This window comes from Mandrillus leucophaeus, unplaced genomic scaffold, assembly GCF_000951045.1.
Source record: "Mandrillus leucophaeus isolate KB7577 unplaced genomic scaffold, Mleu.le_1.0 Scaffold103, whole genome shotgun sequence".
NCBI classification, from domain to species: domain Eukaryota; kingdom Metazoa; phylum Chordata; class Mammalia; order Primates; family Cercopithecidae; genus Mandrillus; species Mandrillus leucophaeus.
This window is the reverse complement of record NW_012098432.1, coordinates 7107378-7130545: the sequence shown is the minus strand read 5'-3', so window position 1 is coordinate 7130545 and position 23168 is coordinate 7107378. Positions and strand designations below refer to the sequence as shown.

At 38.2% G+C, this 23168-nt stretch overlaps 1 protein-coding gene across 3 annotated transcripts in view; it reads right to left on the bottom strand.

Moving 5' to 3' along the window:
* Positions 1-23168, bottom strand: part of AK5 (adenylate kinase 5) — a 155444-nt gene extending 132276 nt beyond the window's left edge. Inside the window, exons 1-5 of one of the 3 annotated variants that reach the window (XM_011977952.1) lie at positions 23106-23168; positions 18349-18535; positions 11662-11757; positions 7836-8005; positions 7610-7723 (exon numbers count right to left, since the gene is read on the bottom strand). In XM_011977952.1, the coding sequence (XP_011833342.1) occupies positions 7610-7723; positions 7836-8005; positions 11662-11757; positions 18349-18535; positions 23106-23165 (627 nt within the window). In that variant the 5' untranslated portion in view covers positions 23166-23168. Of the gene's footprint in view, positions 1-7609; positions 7724-7835; positions 8006-11661; positions 11830-18348; positions 18536-21862; positions 22876-23105 lie in introns of those variants that run through there. The other 2 variants (XM_011977935.1, XM_011977942.1) reach the window with 2 other exon arrangements.

Sequence of the window (23168 nt, the reverse complement as noted above, 5' to 3'; positions counted from 1 at the left end):
AATCAAAATGGATCAAATACTTAAAATCAAGACCTCAAACTATGAAACTACTACAAGAAAACACTGGGGGAAATCTCTAGGACATTGGTCTGGGTAAAAATGTCTTGAGCAATACCCCATAAGCACAGACAACCAAAGAAAAGATGGACAAACGGGATCACACCAAATTTAAAAACTTTTGCACAGCAAATGATAAAATCAACAAAGTAAAAAGACAATCCACAGAATGGTGGGCTGCAAAAAAAATCTGCAAACTACCCTTCTGACAAAGGATTAATAACCAGAATATACAAGGAGATGAAACAACTCTATAGAAAAAAAATCTAATCAAAAGATAGGCAAAGATTTGAATAGACATTCTCAAAAGATAATATACAAATAGCAAACGGGCATGTGAAAAAGTGTTCAACATCACTGATTATCAAAGAAATGCAAATCAAAACTACAATAAGATATCATCTCACCCCACTTAAATGTCTTATATACAAAAGACAGGCAACAACAAATACTGACGAGGATGTGCAGAAAAGGGAATCCTTGTACACTGTTAATGGGAATGTAAATTAGTCCAACCACTATGAAGAACGGTTTCGAGGTTCCTCAAAAAACTAAAAATGGAGCTCCAATATGATCCTGCAATCCCACTGCTGGGTATATAGCCAAAAGAAAGGAAATCAGTGTATCGAAGAGATATCTGCACTCCTATGTTTGTTGCAGCACTGTTTACAATAGCTAAGATTTGCAAGCAAACTAAGTGTTTATCCACAGATGAATGGATAAAGAAAATGTGGTACCTAAGGCCAGGCATGGTGGCTTATGCCTGTAACCCCAGCACTTTGGGAGGCCGAGGCTGGCGGATCACCTGAGGACTAGAGTTCGAGACCAGCCTGACCAACATGGAGAAACCCCATCTCTACTAAAAATACAAAATTAGCTGGGCATGGTGGCACATGCCTGTAAACTCAGCTACTCAGGAGGCTGAGGCAGGAGAATCGCTTGAATCCAGGAGGCGGAGGCTGCGGTGAGCCAAGATTGTGCCATTGCACTCCAGCCTGGGCAACAAGAACAAAACTCCTTCTCAAAAAAAAAAGAAAAGGAAAAAAAAAAAAAAAAGAAAATGTGGTACATATATACAATGGATTACCATTTGGCCATAAAAATGAATGAGATGCTGTCATATGCAATGATATGGATGGACATGATTATGCTAAATAAAATAAGACAGGCATAGAAAGACAAACATCACATGTTCTCACTTATTTGTGGGATCTAAAAATCAAAACAATTGAAGTCATGGAGATAGAGAGTAGAAGGATGGTTATCAGAGGCTGGGAAGGGTAGGTAATAAGGGGTTGCAGGTGTGTCGGTGGGTGGAGACAGAGATGGCTAATGGGTACAAAAAATGTTAGAAAGAATGAATAAGACCTACTATTTGATGGCACAACAGGGAGACTATGGTCAATAATAATTGTACATTTTAAAACAACTTAAATAGAGTAATTGGATTGTTTGCAACTCAATGGATAAACGCTTCAGGGGATGGATATCCCATTCTTCATGATGTGCTTATTTCACGTTGCATGCCTGTATCCAAATATCTCATGTGCCCCTTAAACAAATGTACTATGTACTCACAAAAGTTAAAATAAAAAAGTTTAAGAAAGAATTTGAGCATATATCCTTTGCACTCTCCTCCCCTTCCAATCAGCGGGAACCTGGCCATGGCAGTGACCTAGCTTTCACCATGCAGACGTCTACAATGCCCCAGGGCAGTGGTTATGAAATTGTGCTCTTAGACCTCTGGGGATCATCAAGACCCCTTCAGAAGGACATAGGTCCAAACTATTTTCCTGCTACTATGACATTATGTGCCTTTTTTACTCTCACTTTCTCACAAAGCTACAGTGGAGTTTTGCAGTGGCTACAGGAAGTGTGATGTCACAGCAGTTTGAATACAAAAGCAGATATGAGAATATAACTCTCTTCTATTAACTAGAAGTTAAAGAGATTTGCAAACATATAAAGCAATGTCTCTCGCATCATTTTTTAAGTTTTGGAAAATATGATTACTTTTCTAAAAATATGTCATTCAGGTTAACTTGTATGGATTTATTATTTTGAAGGACTTAACAAATACTTATTTTAAATTTCTGTTTTAATTTCTCATATGGTGAATATCAACAGATATAGCACATATAAATGAAAGATTTTTGAGGTCCTTAATAATTTTTAAAAAGTGTAAAGAGGTCCCGTGACCCAAAATTTTGGAGCTGTTGCTCTAGAGTTGGAAAGACAATGAGCTGGAAAAAACCCTGCATCTCTGCATGAATGTGAGGACTGAAACTGCCCTCCCCTCATTCACAGTGAAGCCATCCATTATACAAAAGAGAAACAAGTTTCTGTATTATGCTACTGTTCGTCGTATCTTTTGATTGTAGCACCTGGGATTTACTCTAAATAATACAGACAATAGTCACATAAGTGGGGGGGGATGCTACCATATCAAAAAAACTGAAATATGTGACATTGATTTGCTTGGGTAGTAAGGGCACAGACATTTTAGAGTGGAAAGTTGATAACCCCCGTTATGTCATTGCCTAACATCATTATCACTGTGATCACTTGGGAAGCAGATCATGTTCCAATGGAGCCCATAGCTAAACACATGGCTGGAAAGAGCTAGAGTACCTGTGTACGTTGACTGCTCTTTGCTGCACTTAGCAAAATATTATAAGAAATAGATTAACTCAAGGAAGAATTGACTACTTTATGAGCACATGTAAGAGAAAAGAAAGTATTCAGTAATTTAAGACCACACAAGGTTAAACAAGCCAACTTCTTGTATGCTTGTATACCTCCAAACAGCAGGAGATTAGGCTGTTGCAAAAAGAATTCCCATTAACCGACCACCATCACCACCAAAAAAAGGGCACCTAGCCCTGAAGCAAAACCTAGACTAAGGATGTTGCCTTTCTACCCAAGCCCACTGTTTCAGATGGTCTCAAGGTAATTGTCATTAAAATGAGAAAACAAAGAAATCGCCACTGTATCTATGTAATGATATCTATGTAATATATCTATGTAATGAAACTACACTTGTACCCTCAATCTATAAAAATGAAAAGAAAAAAGAAAAACAGGAAGATAAAAAAGAAAGCAGCTTAATAACTATCTCTGGAAAAGAACTTATGATATAGTTTCTAGCACAGACTGGAAGCTTTTTGTTTTTTCCTCTTTTTGAGGGGAAATCTACCAAATTTGGAAAGAAATAGTTTTTACCAAAGTAAACATAATTCTAGGCCAAAAAAAGGCATTTCTTTTTTAACTTAAAACAGGTTTCAGCCATTTGCAGTGGCTCACACCTGTAATCCCAGCACTTAGGAGGCTGAGAGAGAATGATCACTTGAGGCCAGGAGTTTGAAACCAACCTGGGTAACACAGGGAGCTCCTGTCTCTACGAAAAGGTTTTTAAAAAACTAGCTGAATGTGGTGCAGGAGTTTGAGGCTGCAGTGAGCTACAGTGGTGCCCGTGCACTCCAACCTGGCTGACAGAGAAGGATCTTGTCACTTAGGAGAAAAAAAAAAAGGAGAGGAGAGCATATTAGTCTCCAATATACTACTTCAATGTGTCATGCAGATAATGGACAAGGAAGAACTTCTCAGAGGTACTGCCAAGGCAAGGACTCTTTGCAATCCCTGCCTAACAGGATTCACTATGGTTCAGGGACTACTGTATATATTCTCAAACTTTCCTTTTTTAAATAGGAGCCTTTATTTCACTTGTCCTTGGCTTGCTCCTCCACTCTTCATTAGTGATAGACAAGGAAGATAACTTGAAGTTCAGTTTCCAGGTGACTGAGTATGAGAAGTCAAAGCTAGACCTGATGAAGAAAACTATATAGGGAGTAGAGATTCTCCACTTTTGAACTAACTGATGGGACTCTGGTTGTTTTACTTGGGGAGTGAGTGAGTACACTGTAGGTGTGGGAAGAAGGGAGCAGGCGGGCATTTGCGTAGCCAGAGAGGCAAACTGTGGGAGAAGCTGCTAGTTAGTTCTCCCAGATGTCTATAGTAATAGCATTGCTGCCAGGCACCTGGCTGCCCAGCTGGACTCTACTTTCCGGCCTTCCTCCCAATTCCAACAGGACTAAATTCTCAGCAATGCCATGTGAGCAGAAGAAATGGATGTCACTTCCAGATTTGAGACTTCAGACCTTCACATTCTCTTCCCCTTCCATGCTAGCTGGAACCCATATGTGATGACAACCCTGTTTCAACCATCCTGCCAGTGACAGTGTCCTAGGAGATGGCAGAAAAACCTGAGAGGAACCATGGTCCCTCAGTGATCTCAAGGAAAAAAGCTGCCCAGTGAAGCTGGACTGTTCACATGGAGACTATTCCAAAAGACAAAAAATGCACTTCTTCATTCTAAAAGCCATTTAAGGGTCAGGCCCTTTTGTTACAGTGGTCTGATCATCACCCATATATGGCTGACATCAGAAATTCACCTCTTCTCACACCCCAGATCTGTGGGGAAATCTTGGGGAAAATGTTGGTATGTGTGTATGTGCCTATATTTACACAAACAAACAAAAACTAAGTTAAAGCAAAACCTTGAGAAGATGCAGTATAATAAAAATATATATTTAGTTGTATCCTTTATAATAAACCACTAAATGTGTTTTTCTGAGCTCTGAGGCACTGCAGTGAATTATACAACCTGTGAAGAGTGTTATGGAAACCCTGAATTTATAGACTGACAATCAGAAGTACAGGTGGTTGCTGGGACTTGCAACTGATGTCTGAAGCAGGAGCAGACTTGTGGAACTGAGCTCTTAACCTGTGGGGTCTGAACTAACTCTGGATAGTGTCCAAGTTGAACTGAATTCTTAGGCACCCAGTTGGTGTTGGAGAACTGGAGAACTGGTGTGGAAGACCACACATTTGGTGTCAGAAATGGTAGCAGAAAAAAAGACACCCCAGAAGCTTAAGCCTACATAGGGTGTAGAATCATCAGGGCTGACCCTGACACTGCTTTACAATAACATTTCAGCTTTGCCTCCATACCCGCTTAACTCCTGCAGGATAAGCAAAGGTGACATCGACCTCAGACACCTCTGTACTGCCCACAGTGGCAAAGAACCTCCAGGCTGCTAGAATGCCATCCTAAGAAGATGTTAAATTGGACCTTTTCAGTCTCAGAAATGTGGTTGAAAACAATAAATGTAAGTTGCTGCACATTCTACATAGAGATAACAGACCATCCTATAGAATTTGCTAACAGACCCCAAATCAGTACTGTTACCTATGACTAGGCTATATAAAAGAAGATGTAGATTGATCAGGTATCCAGAGAGAGTTACCAGAGGGTTATGCTTTCCTACCTCTTCCCTATGTAGGAGGCAATCCTTTCTTCCCTCCCTCTCCCATCTACTGCAAGTCACACGAGTAGGAATTTCAAGTTCTGATATACCACCTTAGGTTTCTGAGTCTGAATCTCGTCCAAGCTGGGGACAGCAGAGATATGTTAAAGTGAATAAGAAATTAAAGTTTTGATTTAGATTGGACTGGACTTTTCAAGAGCTGAAAATGAGATCTTTTGTTAATGTTTTTTAAGTGACCAGAAAAGTCAGGGACTCATCCTGAGTTATTGTTCAACAAAAAAGAAAGATACTCAACATAGCATGTTTAAAAAGCAATAGACAAAAAAAAAAAAAAAAAAAATCAAGTAGCTTCATCTGCTTGTCCCTACCAAGTTTAGCACATTCAATATGTGGGTGGGAGAACCAGGTTTGGGTGGCAATGCCTGCCTCCCTGCCTATCACACTTCTGCCAATAACCAAGAATCACATGCAATGACTGCCATAGCACCCGCTTTCAACAGAATATAATGTGGTAGCAACAGCAATAACAAAACTTCATCAGATATTTTCCAGTTTTTCTCTCTTCAAAGCCAGAACAATTAGAACCAAGCCCTTAAGCTGACTGAGCACCAGAGGCTCTGGACTGACGGTGGGAGAGGAAACCTAAGAAGGGGAGGCAAACATTCTAGTACAATAGGTGATCCAAAACAGTTAATGGGAACATTCAAAAAAATGTTTTGTAAAGCTACCCTGGCCGTGAACTGCCCAACTCCAGGCTTCTTTCATGTGATACACAAACTGACATCGTATTTTACCTAATACTGTATAATACGGTATCTGTAATATGTTAAACGCTCCTTGAAACAAATAAGAAAAATATTTAAAAGTCTGTAGAAAAATGGGCAAAGGAGAACAGGCAATTCACATAAGGAAGAAATACAAATGGCCAATGAGTGTATGAAAACATACTTAACCTTAATAGTAACCCAAGAAATGCAAGTTTAAAACACAAAATGCCATTTACTTATCAGGTTGGCAAAAATTTCACATATGAATCATATCTGGTTGGAAAGGGTCTCTAGAAAAAGATACTCTCATTCAACATTGATATAACTTGGAAAAGTCGTTATGAAAATTTAGAATGCATTTGAATATGAGCATGTGCATGTGTGTCCATACATGTATGTATGCATCTAAGTATAGAAAAAGGTCTGGAAGAATATATAACAAACCTAACAGTACTCCTATTTCTCAGGAAAGGAGGAGCAGTGGGATGGGAGGGTGTTGATGGACTTTCATGTTTTACAGATAGGCTTAAAATTTGTATGAGCATATATTACTTCTGTAATTAAAAGAAATTTTTTTTGAAGCAGGGTCTTGCTGTGTCACCCAGGCTGGAGTGCAGTGCTACCATCTTGGCTCACTGCAGTCTTGATGTCCTGGGCTCAGGTGATTCTCCTGCCTCTCAGTCTCTCTTAGCCTCCTGAGTAGCTGGGGCTACAGGTGTGCGCCACTATACCTGGTTTATTTTCGGGGTTTTTTTTTTTTTTTTTTTTTGAGATGGGGTTTTGTCATATTGCCCAGGCTGGTCTGGAACTCCTGGGCTCAAGCCATCCACCCACCTCAGCCTTCCAAATTGTTGGGATTACAGGCGTGAGCCACTGAGTCCAGCCTTAATTTTTTAAAATGAAAAACCAATTAACATGAGATTTTAAAGCTTAAATAGATATATAAAATACTTTAATTGATTTACTTTCCTTTAAAACAGATGTGTTGGGGGTTGAGCAGGCATAGCCTACTCAAATTCTGGCAACCGAACCCTATCTTAATCTACGTAGGTGGTTCAGTATTTCACAACCCGAAGAAAGTTTCCTTGGTTGGCATGAATATAAGTACAGGGTAATGTTTTGCATCCCTGGACAGTACTGAATAAGGCTTATTCTTAGTAATTCAAGATAAAAAACAATTGTATGAAAAGTATTCTGAAATAAATTTTAGAGAGATTTGCATTTTTCAATAAAAAGCATTCTATTATTAGCTATCTTTCCTTTTGGCAGAGACTGTCTTCAATTTTTAAGTGTTTGCCAAAGAAATGACCTTCTGCCAACCCACACTGATGTATTTGCCTGTTTTCAGACCAGAATTCATTCAAAAGCACCACAAGTCTTCCAAGAAGTCTTTTTGTTTTAATTCCCAAAATTTTAAGCAAAAATTAGTCCATTTAAAATAGAAGGAGACATTCTTACTTGGTCCTCAAAAGATAGAGCCTGGGCAACATCTCTTGGAAATCCATCAATAACAATGCCCTCTTCATCAGGTATTTGCATCAATTTTTGTTTTATCTCTGTAATTGTTGTTTCCTTTTATAAACAGAAAGGATGAAAAAAAACAAAACAAAACCACAGTTAAACTTAGTACACTCAAGTGGTAGGAAAACATTTTGCAGAATAAAAGAAAATTATACAGCAGTACCTGCGGGGCCAGTTCTCCAGTTGTAATTATCTTGGCAATAAGACTCCATTTCCTATTGCTGCTGGTACTGTGGATCTTCTTTCTTAATAATTCTCCCACAGAAATGTATTGGAATCCATATCGTTCTGCAATTTTCAAACTCTGAGTACCCTTTCCGCTTCCTGGACCACCTAGTATTTAAAACAGGCAAAACTGTGATCTTCTGATACAATAAGAACCTCCCTTTTATACAACTACTACTTCATCTGGGATGCAGATTCTGTGTCACCAAGGCAGGTGGTTAAATAGGAAAGCCATTTGCGGCTTTCTCAGTGCTGTCTTTGAATGTAAAGCAAGTAGAGACTTCATCAAGGAAAGAATTGTCTTGACCAACTGTATTAAATGAGAGATACAGGTTTTTCCTCTACCTATTTGAGCAAATAGCTAATTAAAAATTTTTTTGAACAATGTAGTTGAAAGAAATCTTGACATTTTTCTATGTAAAATCTAACATTTTTCCTCCTGTAATCAAAGAAAAATCTGTGGGATATAAAAAACAATGATCAAAATAACAATAATGGATTCTACGCCAACAGAGAGTTAATGTGTAATTCGGTGAAATGTAACCATTATTTTTAGACAAAGGCCCACCAGTATTTACACAGCGTATTTAAATCTTTTTTGAAATGTTTGCTCATGCATGTCCTTGCCTTATATTGTTTGAATGCAAGAGTTTTATGCAATGTAAAAACAGACATATAGACCAATGGAACAGAATAGAGAACCCAGAAACAAATCCACACACCTACAGTGAACTCATTTTCCACAAAGATGCCAAGAACACACACCGTGTAAAAAGCAGTCTCTTCAATAAATGATGCTGGAAAAACTAGACATCCATATACAGAGGAAAGAAACCAGACCCCTATCCCTTGTCATATGCAAAATAAAATCAAAATGGATTAAAGACTTCTACTAGATTATTTTTCAAATCAAAAGTAAGTTTTGGTTTTAAATAGCTGCTTTTAACCTACTAATATATGGGCAAATCATGAATTGACTTGAAATAAAAAAATTATCTGACCAATTCCATTGACAAATTCAAACTGATTTATTCCTTGAAGAATCAGGTATCTTTCAGAAGCTATATTTCCACACTTAATCACAACCACCAAACTAAGAGATCATACACTCCATTAATTTTAAAAATTCAGACACACTGAGAATGTTATGGTACTTTCAAGAAAAAAAATTTTGTCAACTAATGGAGGCAACAGTAGACAACAAAAAATGCAGTTGGCACAATTGACAGAGATATTCTCTGTCATTAATTTGTTGGATGAGCTTAATTACTGAAAGTTTCTATCAAATTAATTTTACTTTGAAAACTGAAAGTTCCAATCAATTTAATTTTCTAGAGCCAGAATGGGCTTAATTTTGGTCTGTTCACTTATCTCTAATACTTATAAATATTAGGGTCCATCTCACTGATATTTTATGATTATGTTAACATAAGAGAGATTCGTATCTGTTCCAAGAGAGTCAGCCTTAAAAAAATTCTGCAGTGCTAGAAGAGAAACCATGTGGGCATCTACACCCCACTCTCACATTTTTAGGTTCGAACTAATACAAATTTGTAAGGTTTAGGTACAATTATTTTATAATTCCAAAAAAGTCACAAAATTGCCCCAATTCTCTCAGACAACCTAAGATCCACCCTCTCCTTTCTTCCCTTGTTTCAATCCTCTTAAAATTATTTACACTTATTGGTTCATCATTCTTATAATATATAAAATGTTACAATACGGCATGTAAGCCTATAATGAGAATCACAACCTCGGGAAACAAGTTGATTTCACTGAATAGAAAGAAATGTGAAGTGGGAGAGATTTGAGCATTTACATATTCTCCAAAGATCTTAGCTTATTGAAATATTTTAATCATTTTCATATAAAATTCATAGTACACACAAAAAATATTTGTGCTCTTTTATACAAGATCAATTTGCTATCAAACCATTTTCATGAACAATCAAGCTTCCATTTGTTCATCCTGTTAATAATGACCAATACTTTATTACTAGCAGCAAGAACAGCAAAATAGAAAGAACGTGTTCTGTCCACATACAAATCATAAAATGATGACATAATTCCCGATTATTTTTCACCTGTAGTTCTATCATTTATTAAAGGGTTTCCCTGTCTTCTAGGTAAGGACTTGAAAATTTTAAGCACAAAAAGAATGCATTCCACTTGCAAGAATAGAGATTTATGGCATAACAGTGGCTACCATAAAGCCATAAAAATATTTTAACTCTCCAAAAAAATATTTTAACTCTTCAAAAACTGACTTTAAACTCTCTTCCTGTAATTTTGTCTTTAACAATTCAGGGCTAGATATATTTGCAATTTCATTTTCATTTCACTTTAAAATATACAAATGTCATTCCTTCTAGTCTAGTGAGCTTAAATTCTTGTTATAGCTTGGTGTGTTTATTTGCATGCTTTTTTCCTAGTTGTCAACATTGCTATGTCCTCTGGAGCACTACTACTTCCTTGCATGGGGTCTCTATAAATCTGGCACTCTGTTAATGCAACCGGCTAGAACAGCTTTGAACATTTCATGCCAGAGTTTTGCTTTTGGTCATCTCTGTGAAAGGTGATTCTAACTGGAATGTGAAACAATGACTACATGTTGCATGTTCACAGGTCTCTTCATGATTTTTATAGATTTTGAGAAAGAATTTGCAAAAATAGCCACAATTTTTTTTTTCTTTTTTCGAGATGAGGTCTCTCTGTCACCCAGACTGGAGTGCAGTGGAGTTCACGGCAACCTCGAACTCCTGGGCTCAAGCTATCTTCCCACTTCAGCCTCCCAAATAGTTGGGACTACAGGTGTGTGCCACCACGCCCAGCTAAGTTTTAAAATTTTTTGTAGAGACAGGGTCTTGCTATGTTGACCAGGCTGGTCTGAAACTCCTGGGCTCAAGTGATCCTCCCTCCTTGACCAAAAAGGAATTTTTCAAAAATATTTAAAACATTTTCATTTTCTATTCCTGTGAAATGTCATGGAGCTGATATTTCCATATTCAACATAAGATTCATAGTGGCAACTTTTAAAATGAACTATTATCATTGTTATTTTGGCTAATACTCAGATGTTATGTGCTATGTAAAACACTATTCTATTAGATTTATTTGTCTTTTAACAATGAAACTTTGGATTTATTACAGGTGCCAATCTGCCATAAAGAAGATTCATTTATATGAACCTTTACCAATATATTATTATTTATTTTTCCCTCTAAAGTTAATAGTGAGTAAAAATTTAATTTGTTGGTTCAAAGGGGTAAAAATCACATCATGTTTAGAAGACTTTCTTTTTTTCTTCTAGAAACAGAGTCTCACTATGTTGCCCAGGCTGGACTCCTGGGCTGAAGGGATCTTCCTGGCTCAGCCTCCCTACTAGCTGGGACTACCACCACATCCAGCTCTTAGAAAACTTCAACTGGCTCAGTTATCTGTGATCAAGATTAAATACATAAAACCACAGGACAATAAATCTTGAAGGTATTACTTTCAATTCATTATAGAGATTTTCTATGACATTTTAATGGGAATCTATGAAAATGCAATAGGCATTAGATTATATAATTATAACAATTTTCATTTTATTGCAACTTATACTAAGAATATTTCCATTTATTGTCCCCTGAGCTTTTGTTTCTATTGATTGTCATTATCCAACTAAGTGTTTGCACATACAATACACGATTTACTTTTTTGAAATGTAAATATATAAACAAAGGTAGCAACAGTATGAGAATTTTTGCTTTCTGTCCTCATACCTATAACAAGAATGATTTTTGGTCGAGGTCTGGTAGGATCAAAAACCTCATACTCCTCAATCAACTCTGCAGTCTCAGAGAGATCCGTGTCACTTTCTATGGAGAATTGATGGATTGGAGGGAGCCGGTCATACCGCCGATATGGAAAGTTTGAATTTTCAGGCATTACTGCAAAAGAGTAAGATAACTTTGAAAAGGAAAAAACACCATAATAAAACACTCTTCACACTTAAACAATTAGTAAAAGCAATTTTAAAATGAAATGGGTCTGTTTTGTTCTCAACTGGAAGAAGTCTCCCTTAGGGGTCAGCAGGCTTTATCACAAAGGGGCAGATAGTTAATATTTTGGGCTTTGTGAGCTGTGCAGTTTCTGTTCAACTTAGCCATGGTAGTATGAAAGCAGTCATAAACAATATAATAAACAAATGAGTGTGCCAGTGTTCCAATAAAACTTCATTTATAAAAACAGGCAGTGAGATGAACTTGGCTCATGAAACTTTACCACCCTCTGCCCTAAAAGGAACCTTCTCAGATACTACCTAGTTTTGTTTGGTAGGTTGCATACATCGTGGCCTCTGCAAATGGTGCTCTCTGGAGTTATGTAGTACATAACCTTCACAAGCATATGCAGCTGCCTGTCCATAAAGCTAATGCTTATGTATTGTGTATTTCATTCATTCAACAAATATAGACAAGCTGCTTACTATGACCCAGAAATGCTATTGTGATCTAATGGAATGGCTTGGTGGCATAATGAATAAAAAATTAAAGTACTGTCATGGTCAGTAGGAGGGTGCAAATAATTCCTACAATTGGAATATCTTATAATATCATCTAGTTTTACTTTATCAATTTACTTATTATTTTTAATCTACTTGAGTTAAAGATGTAAAAGTTTAAGTTTGTATCTATAATGGCAACAAATACTTGCTATTTATTGCTGTTTATAACACGCCAGATATGTTAGTGTGTTAAGAGTAATTTAGTGTAAGAATAAGATGTAGTTCTGTCCCTTCAGTGCTTATAAACTAGAGCTTATATGTTTATATCTTATAGCTGTATGAACACCAGTCACGATAAGTGGTAAAATGAGTATCTCTCTGATAAACACCACAGTAATTTAATGAATTACATTTGGGCTGCAGTGGTAAGAAAGGACTTGCAAAGGAGGCAGGACCTGAACTTTCAAAGACAAGCACAGGTTATGAAATGCAGTAAATATAACCCAGTTGGTGGGAACACTATGAAGACTCCCAGTCAGAAATTCAAATGACATACTCAAAAGGACCAGAGGACAGGGCTGGCAAGTCCAAACTAGGGAGATGGTCTCAAGCAGTTGTTGATATATAGTTTATGGCTCCCTCTTCTTTACCTCAGGTGTCAGTATTCTAGGAGGCACAGAGAAGCACTAACTACCCAAAAGGCACTCGCACAAAGCAAACAGGAGGCCACCTGGCCTTCCATGAGGAATTCTGCTGACTACCGTATCTTAGCATGGCATAAGGCTCACATCTCCTCCCAGGGATGTTGATCCGTTAGAACTTTCCATTCTCTGTTGATACAATAAATAAGGCCATTGACCACGGACCCACTAGATTCATTTTAGCTTCATGAAAAGCACTGAGTAGTCTGCAGATGACAGTAGATCTCCTTTAGAAAGATCTGGGAGGGGCTACCTCAGGAAAAGCACCAACAACACTATCCTGCTCTGCCTTGAAATTTAATCAGTTCATCCAACATTAGACAAAATTCGAAACATTATCCTTGATTACTTTCTTCCCTCTCTCTGCACATCTATTCCCAATACTTTATTTGCAAAACATATACCAAATGCATATGCTTCCCTCCATCTCTACTATCACTCTTCCAAAGCCATCATCATATTTTACCTGGAATATCATAATAGACTATTTACTGATCTACCTGCTTCCATGCTTGCCACCACAATCAACTGCCTGAAATGTTCTTCCCCTGTTGCTCCCATGGCTGACTGCTTCTTGTCATTGACACTTTACCTTAAAGGTCACCTCCTGCAAGAGGACTTTACTGACTTTCTAATCTAGTGCAGCCTCCTAGTGAGTCTCAGGGACATCACTCTAACGCTCTGCACAGTACCTACTTCACCATCTGAGAGTTTCTTCATTTATCCATTCATTCATTGTTTGTCTTCTCCAATTGGATTATAAGTTTCATGAGAGCAGGGGCCTTACCTATGGTCTGGAGCTCTGTATCCCTGGGATCTAGAACTGTGCTTGGCAGATGGTCAGTGTCCAATAAATATTTGTTGAATTAATAATAAAAAGAATGTCTTACTGAAATAGTTTCCCATAGAGAAAACTCAGAAGATAAAATGGGTGGGCAGAGCGTGGTTCAATGTGGAGGTCCCTGAACCCTTTACCATGGTAAAGGGTTTAGCTTTAGTAGAAAGCCAGTGGAGGATTTGCAGGGGAGGGTTGGTAAGAGAAAGGAAACAATGAAATGAAATACATGTTTTAGGAAGGTTAATCTGCTAGTTAAAATGAATTGGAGCAGGGAAAGACTAAGAACAGAAAGAGTAGCAGCTAGGTGGCTGTTAAAGTAATCAACAGATGAGAAATGAAGGCTTAGGCTAGAGTGGTAGCAGGGGAAACGGAAATGGATGGCCAGATCTGAAGGATATGATTAGGGTTGGAATATGAGAAATGAAAGGAGGTGACAGTTTAAAAACAATTTCCAGGCTTCAAGTCTAAAAGGATAAGGACCATACTGCATTTCATATAGTATCTTTCTGCCCTCTCTTTTCTGCTCCAGCAATATTGGACTTCTCTCATTCCTAACCAAATTACAGCCTCTTTGTCTGCCTCAGGAACTTCTCTTCGCTGTTCCCTGGTACAATCTCTTTCATCCTTCTCTAGCTAACACACACTTAGCTTTCGGCTCCAAATATAAGCACATCACCTCTTCCAGGAAGCCGATCCTGAACCCCAGCCTAGGTTAGATTCAGTCCTTTGTTAACATGGTTAATTCCTTAGCATGTGATTTTCCTATGGTGCCATTGTGCTCCTACTTATATTCCTGCTGCTTGACTTCACTGCTAGGCTGTAAGGTCCCCAAAGGAAGGTGCCATGTCTGTTCTTTCCTGGTGGTTGGATTTTCAGTCCTAAAAGAATGTCTGACACATAGTAGTACTCAATAAATGGTTAATTTATTGCCCAACTGACTTACCGGCTGACTTCATGGAAACAGGAAAAGAAGTAAGTGCTGGTTTTGAAATAAATATAGTGTGTTTGGTTTTGGACACGTTGAATATAAGATAATGAGATATTCTGGAAGACAGGCTCTATGAATGTTTGGGGTTATGGGATTAGAACTCTTATTTACAGATAATTATTCAATTGTATGCATGTGGCAGAAAGAAAGGGATGCTTACCTCATATTTAATGCTTTAAAGACAGCCAATAATTTAATCCTTGCTTTATCATATTTTAACTTAGGAAAGTAACTTGATTAGATGATGAAAATGTTTCATTTCACAGAATAATTTTTCATAGTAATAACACATTAACATAGCTAAGGCAATATTTTTACAAAAAATGCATGAATCACTCATTTCTAGAAATAATCACTATGCTTTAAGATACTGGGCAGTTAGGAATTTTGTTGAATGTAATAAATGATTCCACACATTACAACTAAAACCTTCAAAGCACAAATGAATAAAGTATTTCATAAAATAGAATTGTATTATTATAGGACCAGTTTAGAAATCATTTTCCGCTTTTTAGCATACCTTTCAGATACAAGACCATGTGATGCCACATTCTTACCACCATAGGTATATGAAAATTTTGTATTTGATGATTAACTAAAAGATCCCCGTGTGGGAATTTTGGTAAAGTATCAGTGGGTATGGAGAACCTAAAATTAACATGCAATCTTATTTTAATGAAAATTAAGCCTACATTTTCCATTCTTGTTTTAGCTTATCCTGCTAGATTGGGAATTCCAAACTCACAATTTGTGTACCCAACATAGCCCCACAGATGTGTTTTGTTCAGCTGGACATTTTTGCAAAATTTGTACTTAACTGTCTTTAAACAATGATTGTTCTCTCTAGCTCTGCTCTCTAGTTTGGCCACAGTCCTTACCATTCTCTATTGCCACATGACCTGCCTAGCTTCAATGTACAATCAGGCCAAGTAACAGTATAAAAAAGTATCAAATAGAAGTATCAAGATTTCATTTTGTTGCAGTCACTTTTACACTCACTCAGAGCAGCGTCCGACTAAGTAGATGTCATAGCTTCTCAGATTTAATTTTTAAAATGTATACCTGAAGTTTATTAGTACTTTAAGGTTTAGAAAGCAGATTCCCATATTTACCTCGCTTGATCTAACAAGAGCACGGGGTATGTATTTAACAGGGAGCCAGACATTAAGTATGATGACACCCTGGGAAGTAAGCTTCCCGTATGTTGGGGATGTGTATGAACTGTTCAAGCCCACAAAAATATCATTTATTCACCAAAGTAGTAATGTACTAAGTGGTATGCTGCAGCAGCAACTGGCTAAAGATACAACCATGAGTACCTGCTGCCCACAGAGAGGGCATATCTAAGCTGTGTCTGCACAGTTTGGAGTTCTAAACTCCAATTCTGTTCATTTGCTACTCTGTGTATCAGGCTGTTCTCAGTGAACCAGAAATCCTGCTGATTTACAAAGAGTGAACTTTATACCTGGGACTCTGCTTGGTTATCAAACCAGAACGTGGGTCTATGAATAGACTGTATGGCAAGAGAAAAATCTCTTTGGTATTGTAAGGTCCTAAAGGTCAAATCAAAATATTTGGTGCAAATTTGATTTAGTAAGTATATAAAGACACAACCTTACCTTAGGACTCCCCATAGAATGTAACCACATGGCTTATTTTGTACTGAGTGTTATTTTACCTGACGGACAGCAGTGAGAGACCTTGCACGGTAATGAGATTAATTGCTAAGACTCAGAGTGCTAATCTCATTACCTTATAGTCACACCAAAAATTTTCTAGCTATTTTTCTGTTTTTTGGTCCATTATAACATTTGAAAGTTTGTAAAATTAGTTTTAAATAGCAACTTCAGGCATCTCATTACTTCTCAGCAGCACTGGGAAATTTGGTCAGGGTCATATCACTGACTTCTGCATGAACGGTGAAGGACACTTTTCTTTAGAGACGTTTCTTAGGAAAAGCTATTTCTGTTTGCCTTCTTTTGCTTGTGTTCCTTGAAAATTAGCACACTATGACTTTTTCCCACACTGCATTCAAATAAAATCTATGTGGGTCATGACTAATAAGGTTAAGCAAACTAAGATTTGCTTCCTGCTTATATTCATTGCAGATAGAATTGTCTCCATTTCAGATGCTGTCTGTATAGCACAAACCTTTTGTTGTATAGTTTTTGAGAATGGTTTCAGTTTTGAAAATGTAATGATCTTGGCCACTAGAACAGAATTTAGTTTCCCCTGATTTGAGCTGATTCCAATTTGCACATACTATTATACGTCTCAACTTCATCTAGAAGTTGAAAGGCTGGTTGGCTCATGTTGAACCCCTAATTTTGATAAGCACATGTTTCAGAAAGAGATCAAAACACCATGAATCTTCTCTAATAAACTACAGTTTTTAGTTCTAAACAACTCCTAAAATTTAAACAAGTTCACTTTTCCAACTTCTTTTATAGCACCCAAATGCCTAGATTAATGTATTAATTAATACCTTGCATTCAGTAGATGCTTAAAAATTTTTTACTGAATTAACTAGTGTTAAAGTGAACTAAATATGACCTGAGAAGGACTCCATACTTCTATATTTGAGTCCTTGCGGACAAACTGCAACCTAGCTTAATAGGTAGACAAGATTGAAAACCTAACTTAGGAGTATGCACCTGTAACAATAGCTGAGTCTTGGCCGATCCCAGCGGCTGTACTTCAACCATTTATACACGATTGAGTGTTCAAACTGTGTTCAATATGGCAAATGCTGAGTTGTAACCAATCCAGCCATTCTGTACCTCACTTCTGATTTCTGTATGTCATTTCCCTTTTTTGGTCTATAAATCTTCCACCATGTGGCTGCACTGGTTTCTCTGTGCATCTGCTGTGTTTCTGGGGGTTGCCCAGTTCATGAATTGTTTGTTGCTCAATTAAACTCCTTTAGATTTAATTTGGCTGAAGTTTTTCTTTTATCACTAGTATAAACTTTACATGCGTTTATGCAGATGCATTATTATGAACTCTGAACTTGGAAACATTAGTAAGCCAAATCTCTTTCTAGTTAATAAAAAAATGCTGAACTGCTATGCAGTAACTACCAATTATACCTCTATTCTATTCATTTATTGTGAGAAATCTTATTTGCAATTTTAAGAAAAATGTATGTATGGTTTGCTAATGTAATTTATTTTGCAAAATAATGAAGTCAGTAATATAAAATTTCATTAAGCCTCTAGTGAATTGTTGGACAACGGTGTGTAATTTTGTTTGTCTTTTTATGGAAGTGATTAGAATTCGTAGCAGAGAGAAATTAATCATGATCCAAGGACTTCAGGCATTTATGAACTCAAAAAATGAAATCACTGTGTATAGTCTATATGGCATGTTTTAAAGAGAATTGCTATAAATTCTATACAAATTGCTATAAAACTGTCTATTATTCTCCATATACATTACCATTTCTTAGAAAGGATCTCCGTGACTGTCCTCCATTTAGCGGAGGTAAGGTCTTCTTTTCCTGGCTTACAAATGTATCCCATTTCACCTTGTCACAGCCACCCAGTTCCTTGACTTTCTGTAAACAACTTTCCAAGTATTCTACTGGGTCTTCGGGCTTAGAACACATCAGTCCATTCAAAAGGCTCTGAAATATAACAAAATATGTACAAATACTTTTAAACCCACCTTTGTTTTTTTAAAAATTTAATTTAATTTATTTTTCTGAGATAGAGTCTCACTCTGCTGGCCAGGCTGGAGTACAGTGGCACAATCTTGGCTCACTGCAACCTCCACTTCCTTGGTTCAAGTGATTCGCCTGCCTCAGCCTTCCGAGTAGCTGGGATTACAGGTGCACACCATTATGCCCAGCTACTTTTTGTATTTTTAGTAGAGACAGGGTTTCACCATGTTGACCAGGTTGGTTTCGAACTTCTGACCTCAAGCGATCCACCCACCTCGGCCTCCACCCACCTTGGCCTCCCAAAGTGTTGGGACTACAGGCATGAGCCACCGCACGTGGCCCCACCCACCTTTGTTAAAATAGTGTTATGGCTCATCTTTGGATTCTGGTTGTTTTTGTTCTTTGCATTTGTCTTTTAACAAACAGAGTTGAAATTACAATCTGATGGAGTCATTAAGATAATCCCTTAAATTCTTGCCTAATTAGTTTTCAGTTCAGCATTCTCTGCCTCTTAAGCAATTCAGGCAACTAGATAGTTTAAAATGGAAGAGCCGTTCACTTTATCACAGTGAGATAAAATGCAGCATGTGAAAATGCCCCAGTCATTATTTGTCTCACTGCTACCCACCCTTTATGTCTCTAAACCTCAGTTTCTTTTTTTATAAAATGGGGGTAATAATAAATACCTCATAGAGTTTTTAAAGAATTAAATAATTTCATATTTGTACAGTGCACATTAAGTGCATGGCACATAGTAAGTGCCGAACAAACTTTGTTGGTGGTTTTAGTTATTATTACTATCAGGAAGTCTTCTCTGAATCCCTAGGTTGGTCTGTGAACCCCTTCTTCTGTGTTCTCATGGTATCCAGCATAAAACATCATACTTGTTTGTCATTTATACTGAAACCATTGGGTTATGCATTGGTCTCTCTTCTAAATTATAAGCTCTTCAACAACACAGAGTGAGTCTCATTCATTTTTCAATCCCCAGATACTGATGCTTTCCCTGACATTTGGTAGGTGCATATTTAACTGTTTTCCAATTGGAAAAAAAATCCCTCAAAGCTCAAATCTAAGTGAGACTCAAAAAAACTGAGGTCTGAGACTAAAAAAAAAAAATTACTGTTTGACATAGAGTAGGCCACTACAATATCCACTAAGATTCCAGATGGGAAAGGAAAAAAGGCATGATCCTGCTATTGCTTTCATGGTTCATGGTGTCTGATGTGTCACTGGTACTAGTTTCTAAAAACGCTACCAGTTTGGAAATGCTGATTCCTGGAAGCTGGACTGATGTACAAAATATTTTCCTTTGGAGTATTTCATGGAAAAAGCATAAAGGATTATTCTTACCAATATACATTGTTAGCATACAAAACACCCTTTGAAGGGCTGACATCTGTTTAAATACAGTATTTTATTTTCAATTATTTCCTGTGTAATTTGCTCAGAATGGTAGGCAATTCTCACCAGGTACGTTTGTTTTCTGAAATCCTAAATAGAGTAAGCTAGAGTGTGCACCTCTATCAGCCAAGTTCAATTGCAGAGGGAGCAGAAAAAACTACCAGGGCATCCAATCCAGTTTGTTTGTCAAAATCTGTCCTATATACACACACATTGCAGTTGAGCTTCTCACATTTCTCCCATATGCCAAGCCAGTATTAATCTTATTAATAAATAAAAGCCTCTATGTCATATATTTATTTGCATACCCAGTGCATTCTCAGCCCTGTGTGACTTTATTACCCCCATTTTATAGATTAGGAAATCACAACTCAGAGATGTTAGTGACTACTCCAGTTTACTCAACTAGAATTCTACACCTAGGCCCAGGATTTCAATTCAATGTTTCTGATTCCAAAACCCATATGTTCTTCTCTGTACCTGTTGCAGAAATGTAGTGTAAGATAACAGAAAACATGAGATTCTCTGTGCCATCTGCAAAATGCCCTCTTTTAATCCCTACTATTAAAATAGGTGAACACACTCAATGACTCTTTTCTGAAAATATACATTTCCAGCATCCTTAAACAAAACTGGTTCTCCAAAGGGCACTGATTTTAAAATAGGGCAATGAGTTCCATTCCTTCATGGATAATTCAGATCGTTTTTTCTAACAGCCAGCCACTCTCAGGGATTGAAGACAACCAGCACATATTATTGCTCAGTCTCTGAGTGAACCCTTTGAGACCTTGAATAATCTAATTTGACTTTCCACAGTATTCAAATTGATTGCCAAATCTCTGCTGTAAGGTACAAGATCAATATACACACCATAAAGTTAGCCAGAATTAAGAACTCATGACAAAATAATAAGAAAGTGGTTTTAAAAAAGTCTAAAACCGGAAACACATTTCAAACATGAACCTACCAGAGATATCCCATATTCCATTTGGCTTACATGATGTCTCAAATTAGGAAAAAATCTGAAAAGGTCAGTTAGATATATTTACTTGTCTGAAAATACGTCAATACAATAATCAATTTGTCTATAATGGCCTCTAATATCCACAGCTGGGGCCAATGTCTTGGTGTTTAGTAGATAGCTAATTGTTAAACTTTGTACACTTAGAATATTGTGGTGGGCAAAATCCATTTTAAAAACCTAAAGTATTTAGTTTTACAGTCTACACTCATCACATGGAGAACTGCCAGATTCTCCTTCCCTCTTGAGCTGCGCATAGCACAGATTCGTCTTACTGAAGGATGTAGCCTTTGGAGGTCACCAGCAGTCTACTTACATCTTACTGTCCAGAAGTGAATCTAAGTCCATTACTGTATTTCACCCAAGCAAGTTGACTTCCTTTTCTGGGTGTGCATTATTTATCCCATTCATATGCAGAAAAGTAAATAAAAAACCTAAAACCTTAACAAAAAGGCCTGCCATAACTTATTTGCATACACGGTGTAGATTTTAATAAACTATCAAAATTCTCTGTGGTTACCTTCCACCAAGGAGGAAAAACAGTACCCACATTTATATATCAAAAAGATGTACTATGTAGGAATTTTTGCAATCACGTGGTCCTCCTACAGATGTTTTCAATGATTCTTTCAGAAGCGTAGAAATGAAATACATCTCAGTAGTAATCTTTGTGAGAAAAACCTTCGCCTCTTAATTTCCATATTTACTTTTTGAAAATTAAAACAAAAAAAGAACACCTCTTAAGATTCCCACACATTCTCAAGACCTGTCCTTACGCAACACCACCTAATTATTTTCACGCAGGAGTAACACATTTGCTAGATTTGGGCTTCACATACCACGCTTGAGCTCAGTGAATGCTTCACCTGGAAATCTTGACTTCAGATGACCTGAAAACGGTGGCTTATAGAGGTGAGAGAAAAGAAGATCTGTAATTATGGCAACCCATTTTAAAGACAGTTTAGGGAAACTGACGCAAAATTATTTTCTCCAGTGGTGCTTTAAAATTCCTTTTAACAGAACAAATCCCTCAAATCGGGGGGAAAAAACCCTCATGACCTTTAGTTTACGATATCAGTCTATCAGTTTTCAGAAATGGGAACGAGGTTTGCAGAGAATGGATTTCCCCTTTCAGAGCTCGCTTAGGAAGCTTGGCTTGCTTCTATTCTTTTCTCCTCCTCCCCCCCCCCACTTCAAGCAAAAGCACTTGAGATTCAGGAATGTTTTTAAATTCAAATACAAAGAGAAGGAAAGGAAGCCAAAACGACCTGAGACAGGGGCTGTGGCTTAGAACCGACTAAGGTTCATTCCTCAAGCCTCCTCTCTCTCAGTCTCCAAGTGTTCCCCCCACTCTGGGTCCCGGTGCAGATGATGCTGTGCTTCGGTTTGAAGACTGAGCAACAGGAGTCCGCCCGCCTCGCAGCTCCCTCCCGGACCCGCTATCTCCAGGTGGGTTGTCGAGCACTGGCGAAACCTGCGGCCCAACCCTTCCTAGGCAACGGAAAAACGTGCTCAGGAGTTCATTCAGCGAAAGCGCAGAGCAACGCTGGGGGCCTGTCACCGGGGAGGTGGCACTCGATAGGTTGGGTTTTGCTTTTTGCATCTTCATCTCTCTCTTCCAAGCTGTCTCCGGGGAGGGCTGCCTTCGTCCACATTTCCTCTTTCCCCCAGGGGTTCCAACCCTGGACAAGTAGAGTGACTAGGGCTCTGAATCCCTCAGTTTCGAATCTTTACTCGCTGCTGGGAGATAGTGCAGCCACCTGGCCTGGCCCTCGCCTCCAGAGAGCGCGGCCCGGCCGCGGTCTGGAGCCCACCCTGGGTGTCCACATCCGAGGGGCGCGATGGGGGCAGGCTGCTTTCAGAACCCTGCTGGAAGACTGAAACTTGATCTGCAAGATTCAGGCTTCTAAGCCCAGCCATCTGACAAGGACCCTGGCAACCCGCGGGAAACGCGACTACCCTCGGGCGAGCGGGCGAGTGTGCTTCTGCAAGCCCCTTCAATTACATGCCCCGTGTGGGGAAGGTGGGACGGGGCGCGGCTGCCTCACCCCGAACCCCCGAGATGCAGTCCCCGGATGCTCCCGCCCGTCGGCCAGCCCTAGCCCCTACCTCAAAAAGCTGAGGGATTTCCCTCCGGGCCAGATACTCCTTGGCATCGTTGGTGTTCATGGC